Here is a 27,065-nt window from a genome sequence, read left to right on the forward strand (position 1 = left end):
GGAAGTGGGTCAGGGGCATTACTTATTGCACGCCCTCGTATCTGTATGTGTTTATTACTTCCAGTCGTTTTAGATTTTCCTTATTATATAGGTAGTTTTCAGATGGTGTCCATTGTCTTTTAAGACAGTGTGGCCACAACTATATATATCTTTTTTCTATATATAAAACTCAGTATCTGTATGCATGCATGTGTGTATGTGATGTTTGTGTGTTTCCTATAAAAAGAAAAGGTTGGAGAAACTACATAAAATCTGATAGTGTTCTGTCATGTAAAATTTTTCAGGGAAGACAATGGAAGTGTTCACAAATCTTTAAATACTCACCTTAAAACTTCAAATATATTCTATTTTGATGAAATTTATGTCATATGTATTAATTTCTCTGCAGAAGAGAATGGAAGTGGTTCCAAATATCTATAAGTGGTCTATCTGATTTTACTGAAATTTTAATCATATATATAAGATACTAATTCAGAGAGTTTTCCAACATTTTAGCTTTTTTCGACTATATTAGTGAGGAGGTAAAGGCAGCAAAAACAAAGGAAATAATAATAATTCAATTCCGAGCAACGTCGAGTTTCTTGCTAATATACTAGCAGAGAGACTCGACGTTGTCCAGGATTGAATGATGATCAACAAATGTTTCACATTCCCATACTTTTATTGTTATCAAAATCGGTGAAATCACCCATTTTTCAATCAAATGAATTGATTGTCTGCTTTAGTTGGGGATCCATCGTAGTGCACCAAGAGGAAGCTTCACATGCTTCCCCACAGTGATTTACTCCACAATACATTGTAGTCTACATTGCACTGTAGAGAACCTACCGTTGCTTTTATAAAATTAATTTTTTATATATTAATGGCTTAATTAAAGTTTAAAATACAAATATCAAGTATCATGCTTCAGTTGTGCTCTAAATAGAAACATTCATTTCAAAAGCGCCCCTGTCATATTAAAGAACCTACTGTTGAATTATATGTCAGGCCTTTCGGTACTATGGTAATAAAACTTCTCAAATGCACTTATGATGCTAGTCTGTGTAAAGTGTTAAATTTGGTCAAAAACGCCTGTTCTTTCTTTCATCGGATTTTTTTTATTATCAATACTTATTGAAGACATTCTGATACAAAACCTATTTAATACCTAGGGCTATGACAAGAGCATATTCTTTCCCTTGTTTTGATTCTCGGGTATATATCCATTGATATCTTATATGTTTTTATGTAGAGTGATGTGGTTCTCGGTTGATTAATTGTGTCTAACTGTGTCGGATATATACTCGAGAGTCAAAACAATTAAAAGAATATGCTGTTTTTATAGCCCTACTAATAACACTGCCAACTACATAAAGTACATTTGTGTGAAATTTCATACAAATCGGCCCAGCCGTTTTCGAGTTCATAGGGAACATTCTAAAAATGAACGTGTCTGTCTGTCTGTCTGTGTACATTTCCCTACGCAATAACTCTGTCAATTTTTAGTCTATAGACTCGAAATTTGAAATACCGGGTACTGAGATTTGGGAAAAATCGATGTGACGGGTGTCAGCCAGAAATTTGGCTGTTAAGGGGTCAAATTTCAACGATTTGACCTTTAAGAACTCTACCAAACTCCTCCGACAATTTTGGGTCTAGACACTTGAAATTTTAGATATAGGTTCCTTGAACATGGATCTAACTTAATAAAGTGATTTGAGCCCGAAACAATAAATTTTAAGGGGTCATAATAGGGGTCAAAGTTTTAAAAAAATTAACCATTTTTTTTGTTTTTTTTGCTTTTTTTGCACAGCATACACCTCCAAACACCCGAGCAACGCCGGGCACCCCTGCTAGTATATATATATATATATATATATATATAGAGAGAGAGAGAGAGAGAGAGTAACAAATAAATTATTGTTACATGTTTTTACTTATGTTGATTGTTTTACCCTTTCTTTTATTAACAGATGTATTCACAGAATGTATCTCTACCTCCTGATTACTTTACTTGGCAGTCTGTTACACCAAATCAAACAGAAAGAACTTATAACTGGAGAGATGAAGATACAGAAGGAATAGGTAAGCTTTAATATATTTAGCGATTTGTAATTAAGATTTAGTTTTTGATATATAGTAAATTTGCTTTAATACATAGATACACCATAAAATTTACTCCAATAAAAAATACTAAAATATATTCCAAAATAAAATATATTCATTATTTTCTTAATATCCAATAAAAAATGCTAAAATATATTCCGAAATAAAATATATTCATTATTTTTATCTGATAACTTTTTAAGAATACAATATCAGAAAAATTTGAAAAATTTCATGTGTTGTAAATTGATGTCCAAATATTTTGTTAAATAATAAACTCGAAATCAAATACATTTTGCATGTATGAAGGTATTTTTTTTATGTAAATAGCCTCAAGAACACTGAGGGTTGTTGTTTTTTGCTTTTAAAATATTGTTCTGATGTATTTCAAGTGAAAATAGCTATTAATGTTTTAAGAATAATTCTAAAACATTCTATGTAGATTCCAATATATCTATCTCTCTTTCTAGAGAGAGAAAGATAGATGTATTGGAATATTTTTTTTTTTTTTTTTGCTTATCTTCATTTCGTTTTGGAATTTTTGAACTATTTGAATTATTTTGAACTTTTAGATTATTCAGATTAGTATTCTTGTCTTGAATGCTATTTTCACAACGTTTTAGCCGATATAACCTCCAAAATTTTAAGGTATATCTAGTCAAACTCTGGAATATATATACAGAATTTAGAACTGAATGTCTTATTTAATTCATGGGAGTGATTTGTTCTCATTCCGTCAGCTATATTTTTATTTTATTTTAGTTATTAGTAACACCTGAAAAAGATCGAAGATTAAATCGGCCAAAACCCTGGGGGAATAGCATTGAAAATGAGAACAGTAGTGCAAATAATTTAAAAAATGTTCATTTGTTTGCATATTACTGCAATTTAAAAATGTTGTATTGCTAAAAATGTTTTCTTAATAAACGAGATAATAAACTAATAAATTTTTGCCGATGTTGACTATTTTCTCATATTTGTATATTTTCATTACTAACTTGCTTTATTGCTATCTCGATTTAAAAAAAAAAAAAAAAAAAAGGAAAAATTGTAAACCATGAAATTTGAATAGTGTTTTGTTTCTTTTTTTTTTTTTTTTTACAATTATTTAAGCTTTATAAAAATAATTAATAATTCTAATATGTAATACCAATAAATTTATAAACTTTTTTTTTTTTTTCAGACGTCTTTCCTTCCAAGCATCCAATTTATTCAGGCAATGATATTTCTACCCCTTATCGACAGTCTAGAAATCTAGTCGAAATGAACAAGCAACAAACTTCAAACACAAGACCATTACCGCCTGTGCCACATCATAATCTTTAAATATATATCTCAAACCCAAATTTTTATTTTATATATATACATAAACTTATAAAAACTTTGTTTCTTTTCAAATTGGAAAAATAATACATTTAAAATTCTCAAATTTAATCGAATTATTAGCACTAACAAAATGTCTTCCAGATGTAAAATATGATTTTATGAGCGATTCCATTTTTCTGCATTAATAACATGCAGATGAAGGATAATGGAAGCAGACAGCTGCTATACAACGGATTGAAAACAAAGTATATTTCTGCAATTGATTTATATATTTTATCCCAAGAACAAAATGCTTACAAAACAAACTTAGACACAAGGCGAATCAAAAAATAGGGAGGAGAGGTTTATGACCATCCTTGTCACTGTACCTTTGTTGACTAAGTTAATCCTAGCTAAAGCCCTCAGTCATTATAATACCACATTCATACGAGGGATCTTCCTACTTAAGATTCGAAATCAAATCGCTTTTTCGTTTTAATTAAACTATATATAATCTATGTGAAAAAATAGAATTTTATAAAAACCGTTTGATTAAAGATAAAATTTAATTGGCATGGAGTGGAGAAAAAAGTCCAAACAAAAAGTATTAGTAAGACTCTCCCAACACTTTCTAGATAGTAGACCACCCACTGATTTCCGACTTGATGGGGGCCCGAAAACAAGCAGATCAATTGCTAAATGGAGCTGAATTCTAGACGTGAAACAAAGAAAAAACAGGGTAATATTTTTGCAACTGATTCTCATAAAAAGTCTTGGTGGTTGTTATTGTTACTGATTGCAATAAAGTTTACTTAGACTGTGAATTTGTGTCCAAAATAGGGTAATAATTAAGAATATAGAATATAAATAGAAAGAAACACTTTGATGGTGATTGAAAGCAGAAAGATGGAAATTTTCTAATAAGAAAAATGTCGCTTATATGTATGGAAATAAAACAATGATTTTAATAGTATAGTACCAATATTTATTGAGGAAATATAAATATCACCAGTTAGAAAATGTTAACTAAAAACATGAACAGAGTTTTGTAAATAAAACATAATTAAATGGCAAAACATTTATCTATATATCTATAAAAGTGAGAATGTGTGTGTGTGTGTGAGGACACTTCTCAACCTATGTACTCAACAATTTTTTTATCTATAGACTTGAAATTTGATATATAGAGTATTCAAACATGTGGAAAACGTTTTAAACGGATTTAATCCACAAAAAAGGGCTGCTAAGGGGTTAAAATGGAAAAATTAGTACTTGGGAGTCATCGGATTTTTATCTGTTTATTAACTGTTTCACAACTGCATATGCACAGTCGTGAAACACGACAGCTTCCTTATGTTAAGAATAAGTAGGTTTGAAAACACTTTTAAACTTCATAGCAAGCTGATCTAATTGTAATCTTAGTTGACTCACTGTCTTTAGGTTTTGGTTTCGATCTCAGCTCAAGTATATATATTTTTTGTTTGCAGGAAATAGAAACAACATAATACTCACATGCACATGTCTCAGTTTCTTTCCGTTTTTTTACTTCATTGTTTTTGAAGGAATTTGATGTTATGTTTAATAGATACAATATTTCTGTTTATAATAAATTATAAATTTGTATTAATAAAAATATAATATTTTACGACCGGGCAACGCTGGGCGGCCTGCTAGTATAAATATCATTTTATTTGAATATAAAAGTTGGTTTAGTCAGAAATGTTCATTTGGAAAAGTTTATGCAAACTTTAGTAGATAATGTTAGTGATTCAGCAGATATGAGGGCTAAAGATAAATATGTTTATATAATTAGTAGAAATGCATGCATGAGAAGATGGAGTTTGTGCATTCGAAGTGTTCCTATCATTTCGCTCACCCCCTCCCAGCCAGAGACGGTATTTGGGGTGGGTTGGCATATGCTTTCGCATTGACTAGTTAGGGTTTAGGTATAAATCGAATGGGGTACCATTTTTATTAGTTGAAATTTACGATTCTGAAAGTGAAAGTTTTTACTTGGTTTTGGAAGTTGAGAGAATTTCTAAATGAACTGAAGAAAGAAAGGGGGTGGCTATTCAAGCTAGTCGCTTTTTGTCTTTCGTTCTCTTGACTATATACTTTCAGTTCATTAGACATATGAAGTTGAAATATGGTAGGAATAACGCTGATGCAGATGGCTCTGATTTTGATTCGATTTTAAAATGTTTCATGAAATTATGTCTATTTTTTTTTTAAATTTGATCACATTTTCAGCATTTTAAGACCTTATAATGGGGAATTAACACCACAAAAATTAATATCTTTCTAAGCCACAAAATTCAGCTGTATAAGTTCTATTTTCACACAATTTTTCTCATTGCAACATTATTTATTAAAATTTTTTAGGTTTAACTTCTTAGACACATTGAAGAGTCTAAGCGTATACAAGTATTGTCCTGAGATAGGTATTCAGTGCATTCTATATAATAAACATTGCATGTTAATAATACATACTAATGGCAGTCTATATTGAATGAACTTCAACCCAATGTGTATACACCTGGCAACAGAGGAAATATAATTCTTGGTGTTTTGAATTTTAAAAATATTTGTAAATATGTTTTTTTTGAGAAATGTGACAGGTTTTTTATTTACGAGCAGACACCGAGTCTCCATTATAAAAAGATAATAATATTGTATTTTCATTATTTATATGTAAATTGCATGAATAAATTTTCCAACAAATACCAGCTTTCATGTTCTTTATTATAAAGGATTCAAGACGTGCCAGCTTGTTGTGATTCAGCAATCATGCAAAAAATTTACTTGTTAGGACTAGTAGCATTTTCTTTCTCCCCATCTTTCTTCAGGATGCACATATATATATATAAGTATATTCACAAACATACTATGGATAATATATACATGCCCTATACTCACATATTTATGAAAATCAAACTTTTTATTCAATCATGGAAAGTAAATAAAGGGTTCCATTCGAAATTTTGTCCAAATTCCTGACATTGATAGAAACATTCCCAAGTTCGACAAACTACATCCGGAGAAGGTCAGAGGTTACATTAATCGAAACGTGAAAATGATACTCAAGATGAGAAAAGTAGTCTGAAGAATCTAAATAGTACGAATTCTCAAGTTTGATACAACAATCCCAAGTTCAAAAAGAAGCACCTGAAGAATTTTGGAAATGACATGAGCCGAAACATTGTGAAAATAACAACCCATGACGTAACAGATAAAATACTAAGCTAAATTCAGTTCCAAGTGACATCTTTCTGGAGGTTAAAGGTTCAAAACCTCTGTGAATTACTTTTATCCATTCATGGATGATGTAATGAAAGTATACTACCCCATGGATTAAATAAAACATTCTTTTTAAAACTCTGTACAGATTTCTGAGTTCTACAAGATACACCTAAAGAAGGCCGTAGGTTATATCAGTTGAAATATTGTGAGAATAACACTCAAGATGAGAACAGTAATTCGAATAATACAATAACAACTAAGATGAGAATAATGAAAATATTTCCCTTTGGATGATGCATTTGTGTCATGGTGTTAATAATGTGAAAAAAATTAAAAATCTATTCATTTAATGTTTCATTTTATCCTGCTATATTACAAATAATTATTTGAGTACTGTTATTTTTTTATCCAGGTAACACCGGGTATTTCTGTTAGTCCCATATATGCAAAGAGTGTTGTTGTCACATCTGGGTTAGTGCATCCACCACTAGTCTCTCCCTTTTAGGGTTCAAAAAGAAGTCTCCCAGGCCCCACATTATCAACTAAGCTCCAACCCCTGTCCCATTGCCACGATGTTGCATCCTGTGCTTCTTTTATCTTTTATATTTGTATCTTTTCTTTTATACAAGTATTTTATTAGAATCTGCTCTGATGTAATTGTATCCCCTTGATGTACATACCAAACCCGTTTAGCAGCAAAATCTGACTCCACTGTAAGGTCCCTACATGCCAAAAAAATCTTCTACTCTGATAGTTTATTCCCTTGGACTTCTAGCTTTTGAATTTCCTCCCTGCTTTCTGCTTCCCTGACTACTGAAATGCAAAAGCTTAAACGTAATATAAACAGACATTTAGCGCATCTCTTTATATAGTACCCTGTCAACATGATCCCAAAGAATACCCTCTTACAGCCAAGTGGCAACATGCCTCGTTTGGGTTGAAAAAGAGTTCAAAAAGAATATGTATACTCTCAAAGTCTTATTCACTCATTTCTTTTATGCTTGATTATTTTAAAAATCTATTTTTATATTTATTGAGGACATTGCCAAGGCTGCTGCAAAGAAGGTAGGCTCTCTCTCTACTATGCTAGAAAGTTACTTATGCCTGAGAGAAGCCTGTACTTTTACAAAGTCACCATTCGCCCATGCATGGAGCATTGTTGCCATATTTGGGTTGGTGCATCTGTTACTAGTCTCTTACTGCTAGACAAGGTTAAAAAAAAGAGTCACCAACCTAATAGGTCCTGCACTGTCAACTAAACTTCAACCTCTGTCCCATCAACAAAATTTTGCATCTCTATACCTATTTTAAAAGTATTTTAATGGAGAGTGCTCTGATGAGCTCCAAGCCCTTATACCTCCTTAACATAAATACTTCTAACTAACTGGGCAAGCAACAAAATCCCACTCCTACACTGTAGAGATTCCTAAATGCTGGAAAAGCCTTCTACTCAAATAGTTTCTTCTCTTGAACTGCTAGACTTTGGAATTCTCTTCCGGGCCCCTGCTTCCCTGACTGCAGAAGTTAAGTGTAATGTGAACAGACATCTTGCTGCTCAACTCCCTACATAGTAAATTTTGTCCCAAGTAGTAGCCTCTTACATCCAAGTGACACTGTGCTTTGTTTGAGGTAAAAACACAATAAACAACAACAAAAACCATGTTATATACTTCATATCTATATACCTTATAAATTACATAACAAAAATACACTCATTTCATTTCAGTTACACATCCATACTTGAATTATAACCGACATATTTGTTCCAAAAAGAATATGAATTGCATCATATCTTTTAAAATATATCAACAGCTATATGACGTTATATAAAAAAAATCTTACTCTCTTTCAAAACGTTATGCACCCCCCTTCTTAAATTTCTTAATTTTATTCATTCAGAAGAAGTCTTACAATAAATGCGAACCATTGATGAACACATAACTTGGTTTATTACTTTTTATCTCTCTATACTGTATATCTACAATTTCATTATAACTGCACTACTAGACTTGGAAAATAATCAGGAGTGCAGGAGAAAAATTTAGGTTATTTGGGCAATTTATAACTATAAAAGTCTCATTTTCGTAGTAGATCTTCTTAGTGGCACACAATATGGTTTCCGTTCTGCAAGATCTACAGCAGATGTGCTAACGGGTATATCTCACAGGATTAGTGAATCTCTTGACAAAGGCTTCCTTTCTAGGGCAATTGCTCTTGACATATCAAAGGCCTTCGACAAGGTATGGCATAAGGGCCTACTTCACAAGATTTCCAGCTACGGCATAACTGGAAATGTTTTCTCAATCATTAAATCATTTCTCTCCGATAGGCTCATAAGAGTAGTGGTCAATGGACAAAAATTAGAGGCCTGCAGTATTAATGCTGGAGTCCCTCAAGGGTCAATCCTTGACCTAACTCTCTTCCTGATCTACATCAATGACCTCCCTAAACACATACTTAATTCATTTGTTGACATCTATGCTGATGACACAACCATCTACGGCAACACATCAAAGGCTGTAAATGACAAAGCTCTCTCTGATTTTCTCTCCTCTGATCTCGAGCGCGTGGTTCAGTGGGGGAAGACGTGGCTGGTTACCTTTAATGCATCTAAAACCAAACTCCTATCTTTACATCATCAATGCTCTGATCCCCATCTGGCATCAGTTGAAATGGATGGCTCTTGTCTGGGAGAAGCCCCGTGTTTTGACAAGCTTCTGGGTTTGACCTTTACTCCTGATCTGAAATGGAAAATGTACATCAAGTCTGTTGCCAAGGTCGCTGGAAAGATGGTGGGATCCTTCTACCGCTCCAGAAGATATCTCACTACTGATGCAATTCTCTATCTATATAAAAGCCAAGTATGTCCAAGGATGGAATACTGCTGCCATATCTGGGCAGAAGCTGCTAAAAACAGCCTATCCTGCCTTGGCAGAGTACAAAATAAACTTTGTGGCTTAGTGGGGGATGCCCTTTTCTCTACCCTGCAACCTCTCTCCCACAGAAGAGACGTTGTGAGCCTATCCTTGTTTTATCGTTATTTCCATGGCAGGTGCTCGTCTGAACTCCAATTTCTAGTCCCCCCTCGCCAATCTTTCACGAAAAACGCCCGTCTAGCTGAATCCACTGAGAAAAATTTCCCCCACTCTTTATCTGTGTCTAAATCAAAACGTGGATTCCATGAACAAAGATTCTTTCTTAGAACTGCACACCTGTGGAACTCTGTTCCGTCTGCCTGCTTCCAACCTGACTACAACTTGGATGTCTTCAAGTCCAACGTTAACAAATTCCTAATGAACCGCCCCCTTAAGTAAACACTTCATCAAATCTCCACACTAACGTACTGTACTTGCAATAACCCTTATCCCTAAGTGGCTTCCGGGCCTTGATAAGTGGTGACCACCGTGTAAAAAAAAAAAAAAAAAAAAAAAAAAAAAAGATACACTTACATACATACACGTAATACTATATGCATGTACACACACATACATACACGTAATACCATATATATACACACACACACACACACACACACACACACACACACACACACATACATGTTCTCATTGATACAGTCAACAAATCATACCAGCATCAGCAGCAGCCAGTCCAGCAGACAACACAAAAAACTTTTTTCCAAGGAGATCGGTGGATTGTTATCTCTTCATAATGTAAGATATTTTAACATTTTCTACGCATATATATATTTTTTTTTTGTTAACAATAACAATAATTATAAGAAAAAACTTTTCAGTCTGAGATTAGTTTGAACATTACTATATTCATATTATTTGTTTGAATTTATTAAATTTTATTCAACCTAATCTAATCTCATGATTCCCTTAATAGTCTCTTGTGTTCCCTAAATTGATTTCACTTCCTATTTCATTGTAAGGTTAATTTTTATCAACAATGCCATTATGCATTCATTCATTTATTACACTTAATTTAATGAGTAACTTCATTTTTTTTTTTTTTTTTATAAATCTCGCAGATTAAATTCTATTAAATATTTAATCAGTTGTGAATTTTATTGAAACTATTTTATTAAAGTCATTTTATTTAATCATTTTTTTTTAAAGTTGAGATGAAAGATCTTTGTTTTATTATATCTATCATGTGAAAAAAAAAAGAAGTTTTTTTGAAAAGATAAAATGTGCAAGTTATTTAATTTTGCACACCTTGCCTCTCCACAAGAGTAAAGTTTGACATAAGATTGGTTTTTAATGTGGTGAAACCCCAGTTCCTCAAAAAGGACCTTTTGGGGTTGGGATAAAAATTAAAATTGCCTCTGTCGAGGAGGATTTCTCCTTCAATGACTGAGAACAGAATAGTTGAACTGTAGTGCCAGAACAGATACTACACTTCTTGTCCACACACACACACACACACACACATATATATATATATATATATATATATATATATATATATATATAGTTGACACTTGGATGAGAAAAGGAAGCATTTACCATTTTTCATCATATCTAAAAATAGCAATGGGATTCTTACTAGCAGTACTAAGGGAGATAAATTTGAACTTACAAACACACAAGGAAAGGATAAAAACAACTGCACTTAAAGGGACAGTTAGAATCTTTAAAAATGTCTCCGTTGGATTGTATGAGATAAAAAGTGAATCTCTGGTATCCGGTAGAATACCCCATCTCAAGCTAGAAAAAAAATTTATAAGAAAAATTAAATATATATATATATATATATATATATATATATATATATATATATATATATTTCAATTTTCTTATTTTGTTCAAGCTGGGAATCAGATATCCTTCCGGATATCAAACATTCACCTGTTACATCATACATTTTAACCGATATATATATATATATATATATATATATATATATATATATATATATATATAGGCGCTGTTTTACAATTTGTCATTGTTCTGAGGGAGACAACTCTCTTTTACTAAGAGATTCGTTCATTTTTTCATCTCATAATTTAGGACGAATGCTGTCAATAAGTTTTCATGAGCGGTTTACAAAAACATACTTTTATGCTTTTCGTTCTTTTTTTTTTTTTTTTTGAGGGGGGTATTCAATTATAGAACTTGTATAGTTTTTAGCAGGTGCTTCTGCAGTTTAATTAACCTTTTTTCTATAAACAATGATGCGCCGACATTAACCGAGCAGAGAACCGTATTTCTCCAAAATTGTTTACATCGGTAGGGGGGGGGCGGATATATCTCCCCCCCCCCTACCGATGTAAACAATTGACATAAAGTTATATTTTTGAATTGACATGGAGTTATATTTTTGGATTTTACCGTCACTAGATTATTTATCTTCCACCAGACTATCCATTCACGTGTAATCGCCTTTTTCTTCACCATATTCCCTCTGCTTCACTTTTTTGTTATCAAGTAAGATCTTTGACTTATTTGTTGTTTCATCAAATACTTTTGTATGCAAAATCCGATCCCGCATTTTGCTAATTCCTACCCTCTGATGAGAAGGAAAGTATTTCTTCGAAACTCCGTGGATTTAGGAACTATCCACTTATCAAGTGTTTCCTTTTCAGATTAAATATGTTTTTAACTCTTTTTCAAAGTGTTTTTTAACATGTTTTATTAACTGTTTGCTCCTATTATAAGCTCTATCTCCTATTTGGTATTATCAAGCTTTTACATCTGGCTGAGATAACTTTATAAATATTAATTCTTTAATATTTACAATATACTTTAGTTTTACCATCTTGGATCATTTTGATAAATTTAATTGTAATTTTTATTTTATATATATATATATATATATATATATATATATATATTATGAAATAATGGTTTTAGTTGACATTTGGATAGGAAAAAAAAGAAAGCATTCACCATTTCTCATCATATCTAAAAATAATCGTCGGATGCTGACTAGCAGTACTAAGGGAGATAAATTCGAACTTAATCACAACTATCGTAATAGATAGCCGTGACTTAACTTACCCACACTCACACACACACATATATACATATATATACATGTGTGTGTGTGTGTGTGTGTGTGTGTGCGTATATATATATATATATATATATATATATATATATATATATATATATATATACTAGCAAAAGTACCCGTTGTTGACTGGGTTCAAAAACAGCCTACACAAAATTGACTCTGATTTATTAAAGTATGCTAGGTTATGAAAAGGAAGGGTTGTAAACAGATAGCTTCGAATTTGGGGGTATCAAAACTAAAGCAAAATATGATGAAAGTAAAAATAAAATAGATAAACCTCATAATTTATTATACTATACCTGTTCACACTGAAACACTTATCACAATATTCTGTGGATCCATATTAAAAAACCTTGTTAAAGTTTGTGACATATTTCCATTTTATGGAGGTCAAGCGCGAATGAACACCACATAATTTTATCATCCCATATTTCTTCAAACTGAAATATAATTATCAAAGTATACTTACGCAGATAGATATGAAAAGTCTTTATTAAAATTTGTGCCTATTTCCATTCTATGAAGGCCAGGCGTGAACACAGACCCCAAAATTATATTATACCATCCCTATTTAAGTTAAAACATACTTATCAAAGTATTCTTATGAATATCTATATCAAAAACACTTGTAAACGTTTTTTTTTTTATTTCTAATTTTTTTATTTCCATACTTTGTGGACCAGGCGTGTACGCAGACCCCACAATTTTAATGAATCATCATTATGCCAGATCAAACATACCCATTCCTGTGTCTTGATACATCTTTTATCATTATATGTGATCAGTTTTCTATAATAGTCAGCCATATAGGAGCCTATTCGTGAACAGACACACACACAGACGGTCAGCTTTATATTATAGATATATATATATATATATATATATATATACGAGATGATAAACACGACGTTGTGCAGCTTTATATTATAGATATATATAATCATGCGCATTCCTATTTACTATCTAATGCAATTCTCTTGTTAACAATTTGATTATTCATCATGAGGAGATTGCAATCTGAAAATCAATTCATTCTTAAATTATATTCTGTCGTAATAAGAATTCAGAAAAATAAGATGCAAAAATAAATTAAAAAAACATTATATATATATACATACTAGTAGACGTACCCATTGTTGACTGGGTTCAAAAAGAGCCTTCAAAAAATGGACTCTGATTTATATAACAGTATAAATAACTTTTAAATTATTTTAAACTGATATTTATTTTCTACATACTCTTTGTATCTTATATTCCCTTTTGTCTTAAAGATGTGTAGGCAGACAGACACAGATGTTGAGCTTTATTACATCGTCCTATAGATGTACAGACACACAAACAGACCCATTGCTCGGATCATCTTCGTGGAGATGGGGGGGGGGGGCAATTGCTCAAACGAATATGAGGCAGTAGTGGGAATCTTTATCGACACAAGCGTATGAAACACTAATTAGGATTCCCCATTATAAGTGCCCCTCATGGGACTCCACCTCTGTTTGTGGGAGTTACCTATGTAACCTGTAACCCCCCCCCACTTTCCATGGTGAGTTATCATGGCAAGTTCTATAGCTCTACATGAAATGGTATGAGTGTGCATAGGGTTCCCCCTTATAAGTAACCTCTTCCCCTACTGGGGCCCCCACTTTATCATACTCATTTCAGATCCTTGATACTTCTTCTGTTATTGTATGTGGTCAGATGTTGAGTTTTATTATATATATATATATATATATATATATATATATATATATATATATATATATTCTTAGCTAGTTAGATACATATTTTTTAAGTTGTTTTTATTTTTGTAATTGTTGATTTGAATAAAATTTGATTTTCACTTCGATCTGGAGCTTCTTTAGATTAGATTTTAGATACCCCCCCCCCCGAAAAAAAACTCATGAAGAATTATCAATTAAGCACCAAATTACAGATTATCATAAACAAATTTAAAAAATAGTTTATCATTCATCCATTTCATAATCAGAGTAAGCAACAATTGAAATTTGTAATGATGTAAAAGAGAATCGGGTGTTAACGTTGCCGTCTCCAAATAAAAATGTTTCAAAATGGTACTCAGGTGCAGCATTTCGGCTAAAATCAATAAATAAAAAATATTTGCATTTTAACCCAAACAAAACTGTCTCCATGTAAATAAAAAGTTTTGTATTTTACAAGCATATTAAAAGATTTGTTAAGATTATTAAAAGAAAAGAAAAGAAAAGAAAAAAAACAAAATCAGTAATATTTAGAGCTTAGAGTTGGTTCTTGAATTCGTACCATCTTACTACATTACTTCAAACACCTCCACCGATGCAACATCCAATTTAGAATCGCTTTTCAAAGAACTCTAGTATCTCTAGTATCACTACTAAGAATTAAGTTCAGGTTTAGGAATGGGAAATGGTTACGTGGTATTTAGAAATGAGAGAACTTTCAAAAGTAACTCTGAAAAAAACACCTGCAAGGTTACCCACTCAGCACACTGTTTTTCATGCATCTATTATCCAGCAAGTACGAGCAGCACACAATAAACCATCTACCCATTAACTATTTTCTTTTTCTACTATGTTTTTGAGGGAAATATGTATTACTGCTGATCATGGTTACTAAAGGTGAATGCAGCAGACCAAATAGAATTTGAACTTAGATTGTAGAAGTCATAAATTAATAAAATATTTATTTTCTCTCATGAATCAACTAGCCTGGGTGCCCGGCGTTGCCCGGGTGTTTGGAGGTGTGTTGAGTAAAAAATTTTTTTTAAAAAAGTAGGCAGGCAGACAGGCTCGAACCCGTATCACGAAGGAGGTAAAGAACATGAAAAAAAAACATGACGTCTTTGCCGTTGCATCCATTCCCAAACCAGAAGTGGTGAAGGTTTAAATTAAAGCTAGTCAATTGAAAAGAGGGGATGATCTTCGAAAATATTGGTTGAAAAAGCGACCCCTTCTTGTAGAAAGGTGCCCAGTTGAGGGTGAAGGAATTAATGTTTTTCGACAATTTTTTTATATTTGTCGTCCGAAGGGTTGAACTTCAAAACGATACAGATCTTGTGAAAATCTTTTGCCTCTGTCGAAAGTTTTAAGCAGACATACAAACATACATGCATACATAAATTTAAACAGACAGGCAATATTTATATTATAGATGTCCACACCGTTTGCAGAGTGCAGTGATTCAATCTGTTTCCTAAAGAACTTCTTTAGTCTCTTTGGGAATCATAATGAGTCATCAAAGAGAACCTAGGAAGCACCCGAAAAAACACCCCTTCTCTCTTCTGCCCCTATTCACTGGATGCTCCAGCAGTGATGATCTTCACCTGAAAATAACTGCTAGTAGACCTTCAACAACCCAAGGAACTTTGAATTCTCCTTTTTCCTCACTCGGGCATCATCAAACTTTTTGCTAATGAAATAAACCCTTTCGTTGTTGTTTTTAAAAGAAATTTTCTTTTTCTTTCTGTGCTACCTTTTGGTTTACTATTAATAGATAGAATTTCTATAAGATTATAGATTCGCATCTTTAAAAGATTACTCATTCCCAGTCAGAGTAGATTATTATACTATCGAAACCTCTTTTAGTCCAGCATCTAACTTTTAAAAACATTAGTATGATAAAGTATATTTTTGTTTTGTTTTTCAGAAAAATAATTGTTTTCATCATCTTAAATGTACCATTTATTTTGGAATATGCTTTTATCAACATTAACGTTTCTGACCATCCTACCAACTTACCTGTGTGCAGATCTCACTTATACAATACAAGAAGGAAAGGACATGGAGACGTACATTGGGGACATTGCTGCAGATTCAAAGATCGTGGACGGTGTACCATTTGAAGACCAAGAACTCATCAGATTCAGTCTATTACAACAAGATGTAACAGAAGAACCATGGTTATTCAAAGTCTCTCGTGAAACAGGGAAACTGTACACTGCAGAAATTTTGGATGCTGAAGAACTATGTAAATATAACAAAGAATGTTTCAGAGTGTTGGATGTAGCCATACAAAAGGGAGCTTCTTCTATTAAAATATTAGAAATTAAAGTCATTATAAAAGATGTCAATGACCATCCACCTGGGTTTCCTGATGAGCACATTACTATTACATTTGAAGAGAATGTTATTCCTGGAACAATAATATTAATCCCAAATGCTGTAGATAAAGATGTAGGATTTGTTAATTCAAATATTACCTACAGACTTAAGAAGAATAAAGATGAACCATTTTCATTGGTTGTTTCACCCAAAATTGATGGAACGTCTAAACTTGGCATAAAATTAAAAGAACGGCTTGATCGAGAAGTCAGATCTTCTTACTTGATCCAAGTGATTTCTAAAGATGGAGGATCTCCACCAAAGGAAAGCATTTTGCATGTTAGTATCATTGTGACTGATATCAATGACAATGCTCCCGTATTTACGCAAAATGTTTATAATGTTTCTATCAAGAATGAACCGAGTGAAACGATTCCTGTAACTATTCTATCAGCTACTGATTTGGATTCCAACAGCAATGGAAAAGTCTGTTACCATCTGAGTTCAAAGACGGCTGATATTGTGAAAACCCATTTTAAAATAGACAGGAATAATGGGAAAATATTTTTATATCATAAATTAATGACAGGACAAGAAATAAAGTATAAGTTGTATGTAGAAGCTATGGATAGGGGAGCCTCTCCCTTAAGCTCAACGGCTTTAGTTGTTATAAATGTAATTGATCAAGCAAACAATGTTCCTCTCATTAAAATAAACTTTGTTTCCACATCTTCTGAAAATGGTCTAAGTATTTCAGAAGATGTAAACGTCGGTAGTTTTATTGCTTATGTGAAAGTAATAGACAATGATGAAGGACAAAATGGAGATGTCACTTGTCATCTTCGTCATGATAAATTTCAGCTTCAGAATTTAGGTACAAAGAAATATGAAGTGACACTGAAAAATCCTCTTGACAGAGAGAAAGAAGAGCACCATGATGTTGTGATCAGTTGTCAAGATAAAGGCTCTCCTCCTCTTCATAGTAACAGCAAATTCTCCATTCAAGTGATGGACATCAATGATGTAAGGCCACAATTTACAAAAGACACATTTCAATTCTTTATTGATGAGAATCAAAACTCAAGAATTACTCTTGGCTACATCAATGCCACTGATCCAGACTTGGGAGATGGAGGAAAACTCACATATTCTCTCATCACCAATAACAACAAACACTTCTTACCTTTCAAAATAACCACAAATGGATTACTATCAGCAATTATGTCTCTTGATCATGAGTTTCAACATACTTATCACTTCAAGGTGTTTGTGAAAGACAATGGAACACCATCTCTCAATAACACAGTCAATGTGATTGTTGAGGTCACTGATAAAAATGATAATGCTCCATATTTTACATTTCCCAGTGTTAAACCTTACAATCTACATGTGACATATTACCCTGATGCCAGAAACAAGAACATCACACAGATAAAGGCAGCCGACAGTGATAGTCAAGAGAATGCATTTCTAAAATATCAAATAATCAGAGGCAATGACAAACAGATGTTCACCATCAACCAGTACACTGGTTTCTTAGCTTTCAATAGACAACTCAGCCAACAAAATGCTGGCTCCTATCAGCTTGACATTCTTGTCAAGGATAGTGGTAGGCCAGTTCTATCAGCAACAACTACTCTCTTTTTAACACTCACTATCAGCAACAACACATCAGAAATGTTAAATGTTGTTCAGCTTCACACTGAAGAGAAGGTGCATCTTAATCTCGTTATTATTATTACAGTCATAGCAGTCACAATAGCTGTCTTCATTACAGCTTCATTATCAATCTGCATCATTCGATGTAATGGTCAGTCAAATGTGAGCCATACTCAAGCACTTGATCGTTCCAACAGAAATGCCAGTGAATTAATTGCCCCTTTCTACCAGGGAAACTGTTGTCCTCACTCAGCACAACCTGTGTCACTAAATTGTCCTCACTCAGCACAACCTGTGTCACTAAATTCTACTCTACCAACAAATATTCCATCAACTTCTAAAAGAGAACAATTAAAGGTTGGACGAAAAGTGCAAGAGCCTTCAGGAATTACATCACAGGTATTTATTATTGTTTTTCTATTTATATCCAACAACTCAGTCTTTTGTTTATCATCGTTTTCAAAATTACAATAAGAGAAAACGAAATTTAAAATGATATTTTTTTAATAAATAAGTGTTAAAATGTAGTCTTCTAATTTTATTTGCAATTCATTTAAATTAGTTCTTTTCAGAAATAAAACAAATTAGAGAAATTTGCTATGTTTGCTCGTTTTACAGCATATCAACACCCTTTGGGTCATTTAATGTTGAAACGCAATACTTGTTGTCAACAATGAATTGTATACAATTAGTTGAACACAAGTAACTATCTTACCCATAGCCAGAGGGAAAGTGTAGGTTTATACCTTTCTTATCAACATAATTGATAATAATTCTATGTGATTTTAACCCTGTATAGCAGATTAGAGTTTACAACGACCTCCATTTGCCATTAATACATTTTGGGATATTGTGCAGAATTAATAGCATATAATTTGTGTTATTAATACTCACATGAATTCATTCAAATAGAAATCAAAATTCTTTTAATGTTATAATTATATAAGCATATATTTCTTATTGTGTGTGAAAAAAAAATTGATTGAATAAATTGTTAATTGTTAAAAAATCATTTAACTCATTTTCTGTAGAAGTATTTCTTCACCTTGCATAACTGGTGAAAAATAAAAGTTTGGGTGCTGGATGCAAACATTATCCCCGTATTTATGTATAATAGATATGTAATATCTTGTTTATAAATCTGTAATATATTTTTTATAAATTTGTAATATAATTTTTATAGATCTGCAATATATTTTCATAAATTTATAATATATTTTCATAAATCTATAACATATGTTATAGCTTGAAACTCAGGGGGAAAATGTAATTCTTTTCTTTACATTTTCCCTAAACTGAAATCCAATTTTAATAAAATAAATACACCAATTGTAGTTATTTGAATCTACCTTTTATATTCTCAACCTATACTCCCAATGTTATTGCTGGTTGAATAATATTAGACAGGGTTTGAGTTTAGGAGAGATGGAAAAGAATTATGGATTATTTAAACCATCTGTAACTATAAAAGTCCGACTTTAATCTATAAATAAATGCTTGTAGGGACAATTGTTAAGATTAATCTAAATATTAATAATAGTTTTAACGTTTTTAGTTGATTTTTATCCAAAAGGTAATTGATGCATACTGTGTGCCATCCTCCAATATAAATACATGTAAAACTCTTAGCTTTTACTGACATGAAATATCATTTATGTTTTTGCTTGTTTTACTCGTCTTGATTGTTGGATTTGTGTTGAACTGAACGTTTTCTTTAATAATGTAGGGGATTACCAACCACTGTTGAATGAGGTTAAAATAATCAACAGTGAATAATACTGGAAGATGAGGAAACTCAAACAATCAATGCCATGGTGACCCATTAGGTAGGCATTATTATTTAATATCAGTGCAATGTGAGAACTAATAATTAAGATCTAAATGAGATGAAAAAATTCCCAGTATTAGAAATAGTAATGGTAATAATAACAAATATTTAATAACAATATAATTATAGAATATTCTATAAGAATAGGGCTAAATAATCATACTTGACATTAGGCTTATATATATACAAGAAACACTCGTATAGCTGAAAACACTATCAATAATTCCCCCCACTCTTTATCTGTGCCTAAGCCTAAATGTAGATTCCATGAACAAAGCTTCTTTCTTAGAACTGCACGCTTGTGGAATTGTCTTCCATTTGCCTGCTTTCCGGCTGAGTACAATATGGTTGTCTTCAAGTCTAACGTAAATAAGTTCTTGATGAGCCATTCCATATAAGTTAACAAATTTACCGAATTTTCATTACTAATGATTACTATATTTTCCAATTTCTACTGTATACTCTTTAACCCTTATCCTTGAGTGGTCTCTTGGCCTTGATAATGTGGTGATGCCTGTGTAAAAAAAAAAAAATAATATTATAAAAGAGTACAACTATTGAAAACGTTGTGACTCTAACAGCAATCAAGATGAGTACAATTGTATGAAATAATAAATAGCTTTTAAGTCATGTTTCTGAATTTTTGAGATGAGGATTGGTTATTTGGATTCTTCGAACTACTGTTCTTGAGTATCATTTTCACAACATTTTGGTCGGTCTGCAAGGATGTGTGGCATAGTAGAGTACTTAGAAAATTCAGTTGTAAAATGATATTCTCCTGAAGGTTGAAGGTTGAATCCTCAGTGTGGATGAATGAAAATATGATTGCAAATCATCTAGTTGTGGCTGACAAAAATGAGCGCATGCTATCCCTGTTAAGTAAATAAAGGGTTCCGTGCAGATTCCCGAGTTTGAAAGAAAGATTCTTGTTGAACAATATACACCCGAAGAAGGTCAGAGGTTACATCAACCGGAACATTGTAACAATGATGCTGAAGATGATAACAGTAATCTGAAGAATCTAAATAATACGAATAACGTAAGTCAATCTAATGCTAAGGAGGTGAGTGATGTCTGAGGATTAAGGCTAGTTTTACAAATAAATCAACTAGTATAAAATCCTAATTATGAAATAATCTGCTGTTGTAAAGATTAATTCTTTGTCTTTTTGTTCTACAAACTCAGGATACTACAAGATACTTGGCATGGATATCTGCAACATCTTCTCCGGATCAAAACCGGTTTCATACAGAAGGTACAGGTAAGTTTATAAATCTGTTATAGGGGAAGCTGATATACCTGTTTCAGGAATAAGGGACTTACACAGGGATTATAAATATAGTTAAATTTAACGTGTTATTGAGTTAGAAGTATAATAGCTAAAAAAACTTTAAAAAAAAAAAAAAAAAGGTTTTGTGTGAACTAAAGTTACATCTTTTCCAAAAATTGAATTTAATAAAGTTCTATTAGATACTAGCAGTGTGCTCAGTGTGGCCCCATCATAAAATACTTTAAATATGATCTTTTAATTTATCTATATTTCTTATTTATTATTATAGAGCTAATTTTCTATTCATTATTATATTGTACCGAATATATAGCAATGATTTCAAAAGTAAAAAAAAAAAAGAATGACTTGAGTGAACGGAGCTTAAACTCAGCAGGCCAAGACAAGTCCATATACCTCACCTACAAACACATGCAAAAATTATTATAATGGAGATTTTGTATCAGCATGTTTGTAACCAAAACTTAGAATATTATTTTCATAGGAACATGACATTAAATAACACCAACCATTATGTTTAATTTCTGTATAGAATTCACTCTATAATGTCTCTTAACCAGCACCTTCATCCATTATTTTAAGAAGGCTGGAAAGTATAATGACTGAAATATTGTGAACATAACAACAACTAAGATGAGGAAAACAGACTGAAACGTGTAAATAGTATATCATGAAAACATACTCAAATTCTATGCATGATTCCTTCATATAATCTGGTGATACTCTTTTCTGAGCAGTTGATAACAGATGCTATTGTCATTGATTTTAATTTATGTATAATAATGTCTAATAGTAATAATTAATGTCTAATCATGTCTAATAATAATGTAATAAGGTTTTGTTTACTAACGAGTCACCACTTATCAAGGCCAAAAGTAACTCGAAGATAAGGTTTAATAAGATGGATATATCATCAGTTGAATGATGAAGAATATTGTTAGAGGATTGAAACTGATGAATCGACATGAATTTGATTATTATGTATGTACTTTACATTTATCATTCAAAATTACTTCAAGTTGTTTATCTTTTTTTCATTTTTCAGATATATCCTCATCAAAGCTTTCAGCTGAAGGTAAACTCCCGAATGAAAAGAATAGTTCTAGTTCAATTCCACATTCTAGAAATCCTTCGGAAATGAACAAAGTCCACAATTCTTTTACAAGACCGCTGCCACCTTTGCCCTGTATTGACAACTAAAGACACATGTTCCACACGTACATACACAAATAAAAAAAAAATTTCATTGAACTTTAAAAGGTTTTTCATTTTTATTTTCTACATCTGATTTAAAAAAAAGTTTTTTGCATTGCCTTTTCACCTCAAACAAGGCTCAGTGCAACTTTGATGTAGGGGCTACTATCTGGGACATAATTACAGTGATACTGTGTAGGGAGTTGAGCAACAAGATGTCTGTTTTGATATATATGCATGTTACACACATACACACACAAATTAAAAAAAAATCTTCATTGAATTTTAAAAGATTTTTCGCTTTTATTTTCTACTTCTGATTGAAATATATGTATATGTTACAGACAGACACACATAAAAAATTTGCATTGAACTTTAAAAGATTTTTCATTTTTGTCTTCTATATCTGATTGAAATATATGTATATGTTACAATTCCTTAATCTTAAAATATAAAAAAAGCAATGAGACTATGATAAAATCAAGAATACCAACTGCTTTTATTACTTACTCATCATGAAAAAAATAAATATAAGGTTATATAAATCCTTAGTAGTTCTCGATGAGTAAGAAATGAAAACGATCAGTGTAATTAATTTTAATCATATCTCATGTTTTATATTTTAACATCGTAATACCAAATTTGTCCCTTTTATTAGTTTTAATTAAATTATAGATTAAAATGCATACTGGAAACACGTAAGAGATATTTTACTCTTTAAAAAAAGTTAAAATGACATACGTTTTAAATTGATTACATTAATGGCATTTTTTTTATCTGATTGTTATCTAGAGATAAAAATAAACTCTTTCACTTATTATAAAGACCAGGAAAATATGTTTCTCAGTGTTTGCTACACTTCCATTTCTTGTTCTCTGTCAGTGGAGGAGAAATCTTTCACGGCTGAGGCAATTTTTATTTTTGTTTCTTTCTCCACGTTAAAAAACGACCCTGGTGTCTAACTGTCTCATGGGGAGGCAAAGTAAATAAGAACTCTCCACATCATGCCATATTTAATATTTATTTGATCATTGTATTAAATATTTATTAATAAATATTTAGCACACAAGTTATGCACAAGTCATGCACACTTGGCAATCGGACTTATGTATAGCCACACTCTTTGTTGTATTTGCTTTTCTGTTCAATATATTTTTTTGTTTCCACTAATTATTGAGTTGTGTTTTTCTTGCTGACCCTAATGAGATCATAACACTGGCGACAAGGAAAATTAAGAATCTCTAAACTTTGATTAAAAACAAGAACAATAACATGCCTATATATAGAGAGACAAACGTAAAAACAATTATTGACATGTCGTTCACCATAAGGGTATTTATTAAAAAAAAAAGTTTTCCTTCTAAATATAATTTTCTTTCTAAATATAAATCTTTTTCTTCAAAATTTAACTTTCCAATTTGTTTATATTACACAATATTCATCCTGTTTAAAAATTCTTTCATTATCAATACACAATTTACATAAAAAATTTTTTCTTATATTTCTAACTATTTTCAGGTTCATCCACCTTACTTACTACAAAAATGCTAGTTTATTTTGGTGTCTTATCCTATCCCCATCCAATTTGTGTTGATGAGAAGACAATATTAAAAAAAAACATTCATTGTCAATTATTGTCAATATTATTTGTCAATATTAATAAAATGAATACCGTTTTCAAAACGATCGTACACTTAATTTGATTTTGTTTTGTTTCTCCTTTTGAAACTGATTCATAATTTACAATTATTAATCTTTATCCTCAATATATATATATATATTAATTAATTAAGCTGGTCTGCAGTTTAACTTGTTGCTGGCTATCTTGCTTGTTGCTGGATCTCAACATTTTGAACCAAGTGAGAGAGAGAGAGACTTAGCTGTCGTACAAAGCTAAGACTCTGTAACATCATCTGTGTATAGATACTTCCTCAGGCATTTGTCTATTAAAATGGTCCTGTGGCGATGGAACTCGTTTTTGGGCTCAAGGACTTTAAGTGTCTGAGGGAGTGACACTCGTCTGACAAGACGTTGCAATCATCATCATCATCATCTATATATATATATATATATAGTTAAAGATCTTGACATGGATTACTTAGTTTATAAGTATAAAGATCTTGAGAATGGATTACTATGTTTATAAAAGATGGTAAGCAAGCGGTAACCAACGGGAGAGAGTAGGTTAATCTTGATACTCGAGCATTTAAGATACATTCAAGCGCCAATCTCTTATTTGTTACAATGTACTTTTGTACAATAAAATTGTTATAACTTTGTGTGTTGAGTCTCATTTAATCTGACTAATTTATACTGATTATATTCCCCAGGGATATACCAATATACATGAGGGGGAGGGAAGAGAGAGAGAGAGAGAGAGAGAGAGAGAGAGAGAGAGAGAGAGTAAAAATTATGTCTTCCTTAAAGTTTTGCTCCCTCTTATGTGTAAGCCTATTAAAAATTCAACTATTTGAGAATTATTTGTGTTTTTATTGCTGTTGAGAATAGAATAAAGATTGTTTATATTTGTTTCTTAACTACGTATAGTACACAAAAATGTTTTATTTGTGTTAAAGATATTTTGTAAATCCTTAAATTTTGCAAAATAAAATTCAATTCCCACTTCTGTTACAAGAAAAGATTTATCTCAGCAATTAAAAACATGATTATTATCCAAAGGCAGAAATTACTTCATTAGAATTAACACTGAAAATACAATCATCAAAGAGTTGTCTCCCCTGATAAGTTAAGCATTTTTCTTGTTCGGCAATTGCATTGTTTGATTTGAAGTAAATGCGTGTTATGAGTATAATAATAATAATAATAATAAAACAAATTCTAATGTGCTCAGGCTATGCATCACAAGGAGGAAAAGGGCCGATTGAGATTGAGGAATGTGTCGGGGGGGGGGGGGGCTTAAAAGTGTGCACCACCAACAGTCATGAAGTGTTGCTTGCATCAGTGGCGAAAGAGGAAGAAGTAGATAAAGAATCACTGGAAGATAAGCAGAAGTACAAGGAAAGAATCGAAGCAGAAAAGTTGATCGAGTTGGTAAGAATGAAACTTCATGGTGAGTTTGAGTGAGATACTAAGGCACTAAAATGTCAGGACACATGAAATTTTCTGTTTAAAGGTGACTTGTAAAGAGAGACAGAAAATCTTATATTTGCTCGTCAGGAACAGGCACTAAATACTAATGCAGTCAGTAGAAACATCTTTGGGAAGGACTGTTATGATAAGTGCAGGCTGTGTGGTGTAACTCTTTACACATTGTTAGTGCGTTTTCTACATTTGCTCAAAAAGATTACAAACATTGCCATGACAAAGTATGTGCAAATCTGCATTGGAGTTTGTGCCAAAAGTTTGGAATCCAAGTGATGGACAAGTGGTTCCAACATTACTCAAAAGCAGTAGTGGAAAATGAGGGCGTTAAGATTCTCTGAGATTTCATGGTTTATGAGATAACTCACAGGAAACGGAATATTGTAATTGTGAACAAAATACCAAATTATTTATGTGGCTTGCCCAAACGACATCTTAGCTGGCAAAAAGAATGAGAAACCATGGAACTATCAGAAATTGAGGGTGGAGATTGCTAGGTTATGGAATAAGAAAACTTCTATCATACCAATCATCATAGGTGTACTTGGCTCAATTCCAGATGATCTTGAGAGACAGTTGAACCACTTGAGAATCAAGTACAACATCACCATACTCCAGAAGTCAGATCTGCTTTGCACAGCAAACATTCTATGCCAGAGGCTTTCCATCTAATTGACTCTTTGACTATCCTCACTAGCATTGGTGTAAAAGCCTGCTCATGAGTGAAAAAAAAAATGATGTAAAACATCACAACACTGTGAAGTTAGCAAACATAATAATAGTAATAACTTGGCATATGATATATTCATGTCAGCATTCATCAAGTTATTTAATAAGGAATAATGAAAGCCTCATTTTTCCAATCCATAAACCAAATTCAGATCCAATCAATTATATTCCCTAATACTGTAGAGAAAGGCATAAACTTCTTAATTCTGTGCAACTCCTTGTTTAAATTTAAGTAATTTTTGGTCCTTCTTCATTATTAGAGTGAAATTTGAAAATTTAAAATATTGAATTTCAAGTAAAAAAACAATGGTACCTACTTAACTGTCCTGTCACAATAATGAACCTATCCAAAAATTAAAAATATATATATATATATAAGGTAGAAAATTAATTATTAATGAACATTATTTTTGAAGACAATGAGCAAAAATTGAGTTTTGCTAAAGTGGACTAAGATTTTCAAAGTTTTCAGAAAATAATTACCTCCTTGTTAAAATTTGAATTCTTCTGTTTATTTTTTAGCAAAACTCAATTTTTGCTACAACATCCGGTTGGGAGTTTTATTATTTTTATTAATAGATCCCCACATATAGAGAACATGATGGGCTATTTTGGG

At 31.8% G+C, this 27,065-nt stretch overlaps 2 protein-coding genes across 2 annotated transcripts in view; both read left to right on the forward strand.

Annotated features, from left to right (window-relative positions):
- The window catches only part of LOC145242755 (protocadherin Fat 4-like), a 52,947-nt gene extending 34,691 nt beyond the window's left edge, over positions 1 to 18,256 (forward strand). Inside the window, exons 9-12 of the mRNA XM_080105896.1 lie at positions 1,953 to 2,064; positions 3,269 to 3,409; positions 16,282 to 18,096; positions 18,252 to 18,256. Of these exons, the coding sequence (XP_079962022.1) occupies positions 1,953 to 2,064; positions 3,269 to 3,409; positions 16,282 to 18,096; positions 18,252 to 18,256 (2,073 nt within the window). The remainder of the gene's footprint in view (positions 1 to 1,952; positions 2,065 to 3,268; positions 3,410 to 16,281; positions 18,097 to 18,251) is intronic.
- LOC145242965 (uncharacterized) lies at positions 18,225 to 22,530 on the forward strand. Its single transcript, XM_080106078.1, has 4 exons — positions 18,225 to 18,707; positions 20,035 to 20,134; positions 21,322 to 21,397; positions 22,470 to 22,530. The coding sequence occupies exons 1-2, from the start codon at positions 18,327 to 18,329 to the stop codon at positions 20,053 to 20,055; spliced, it is 402 nt and encodes a 133-aa protein (XP_079962204.1). The 5' UTR covers positions 18,225 to 18,326; the 3' UTR covers positions 20,056 to 20,134; positions 21,322 to 21,397; positions 22,470 to 22,530.
- The last annotated feature ends 4,535 nt before the right edge of the window (positions 22,531 to 27,065 follow it).

Source organism: Euprymna scolopes, chromosome 21, assembly GCF_053919585.1.
Source record: "Euprymna scolopes isolate OS-2025 chromosome 21, ASM5391958v1, whole genome shotgun sequence".
Lineage (NCBI taxonomy): Eukaryota > Metazoa > Mollusca > Cephalopoda > Sepiida > Sepiolidae > Euprymna > Euprymna scolopes.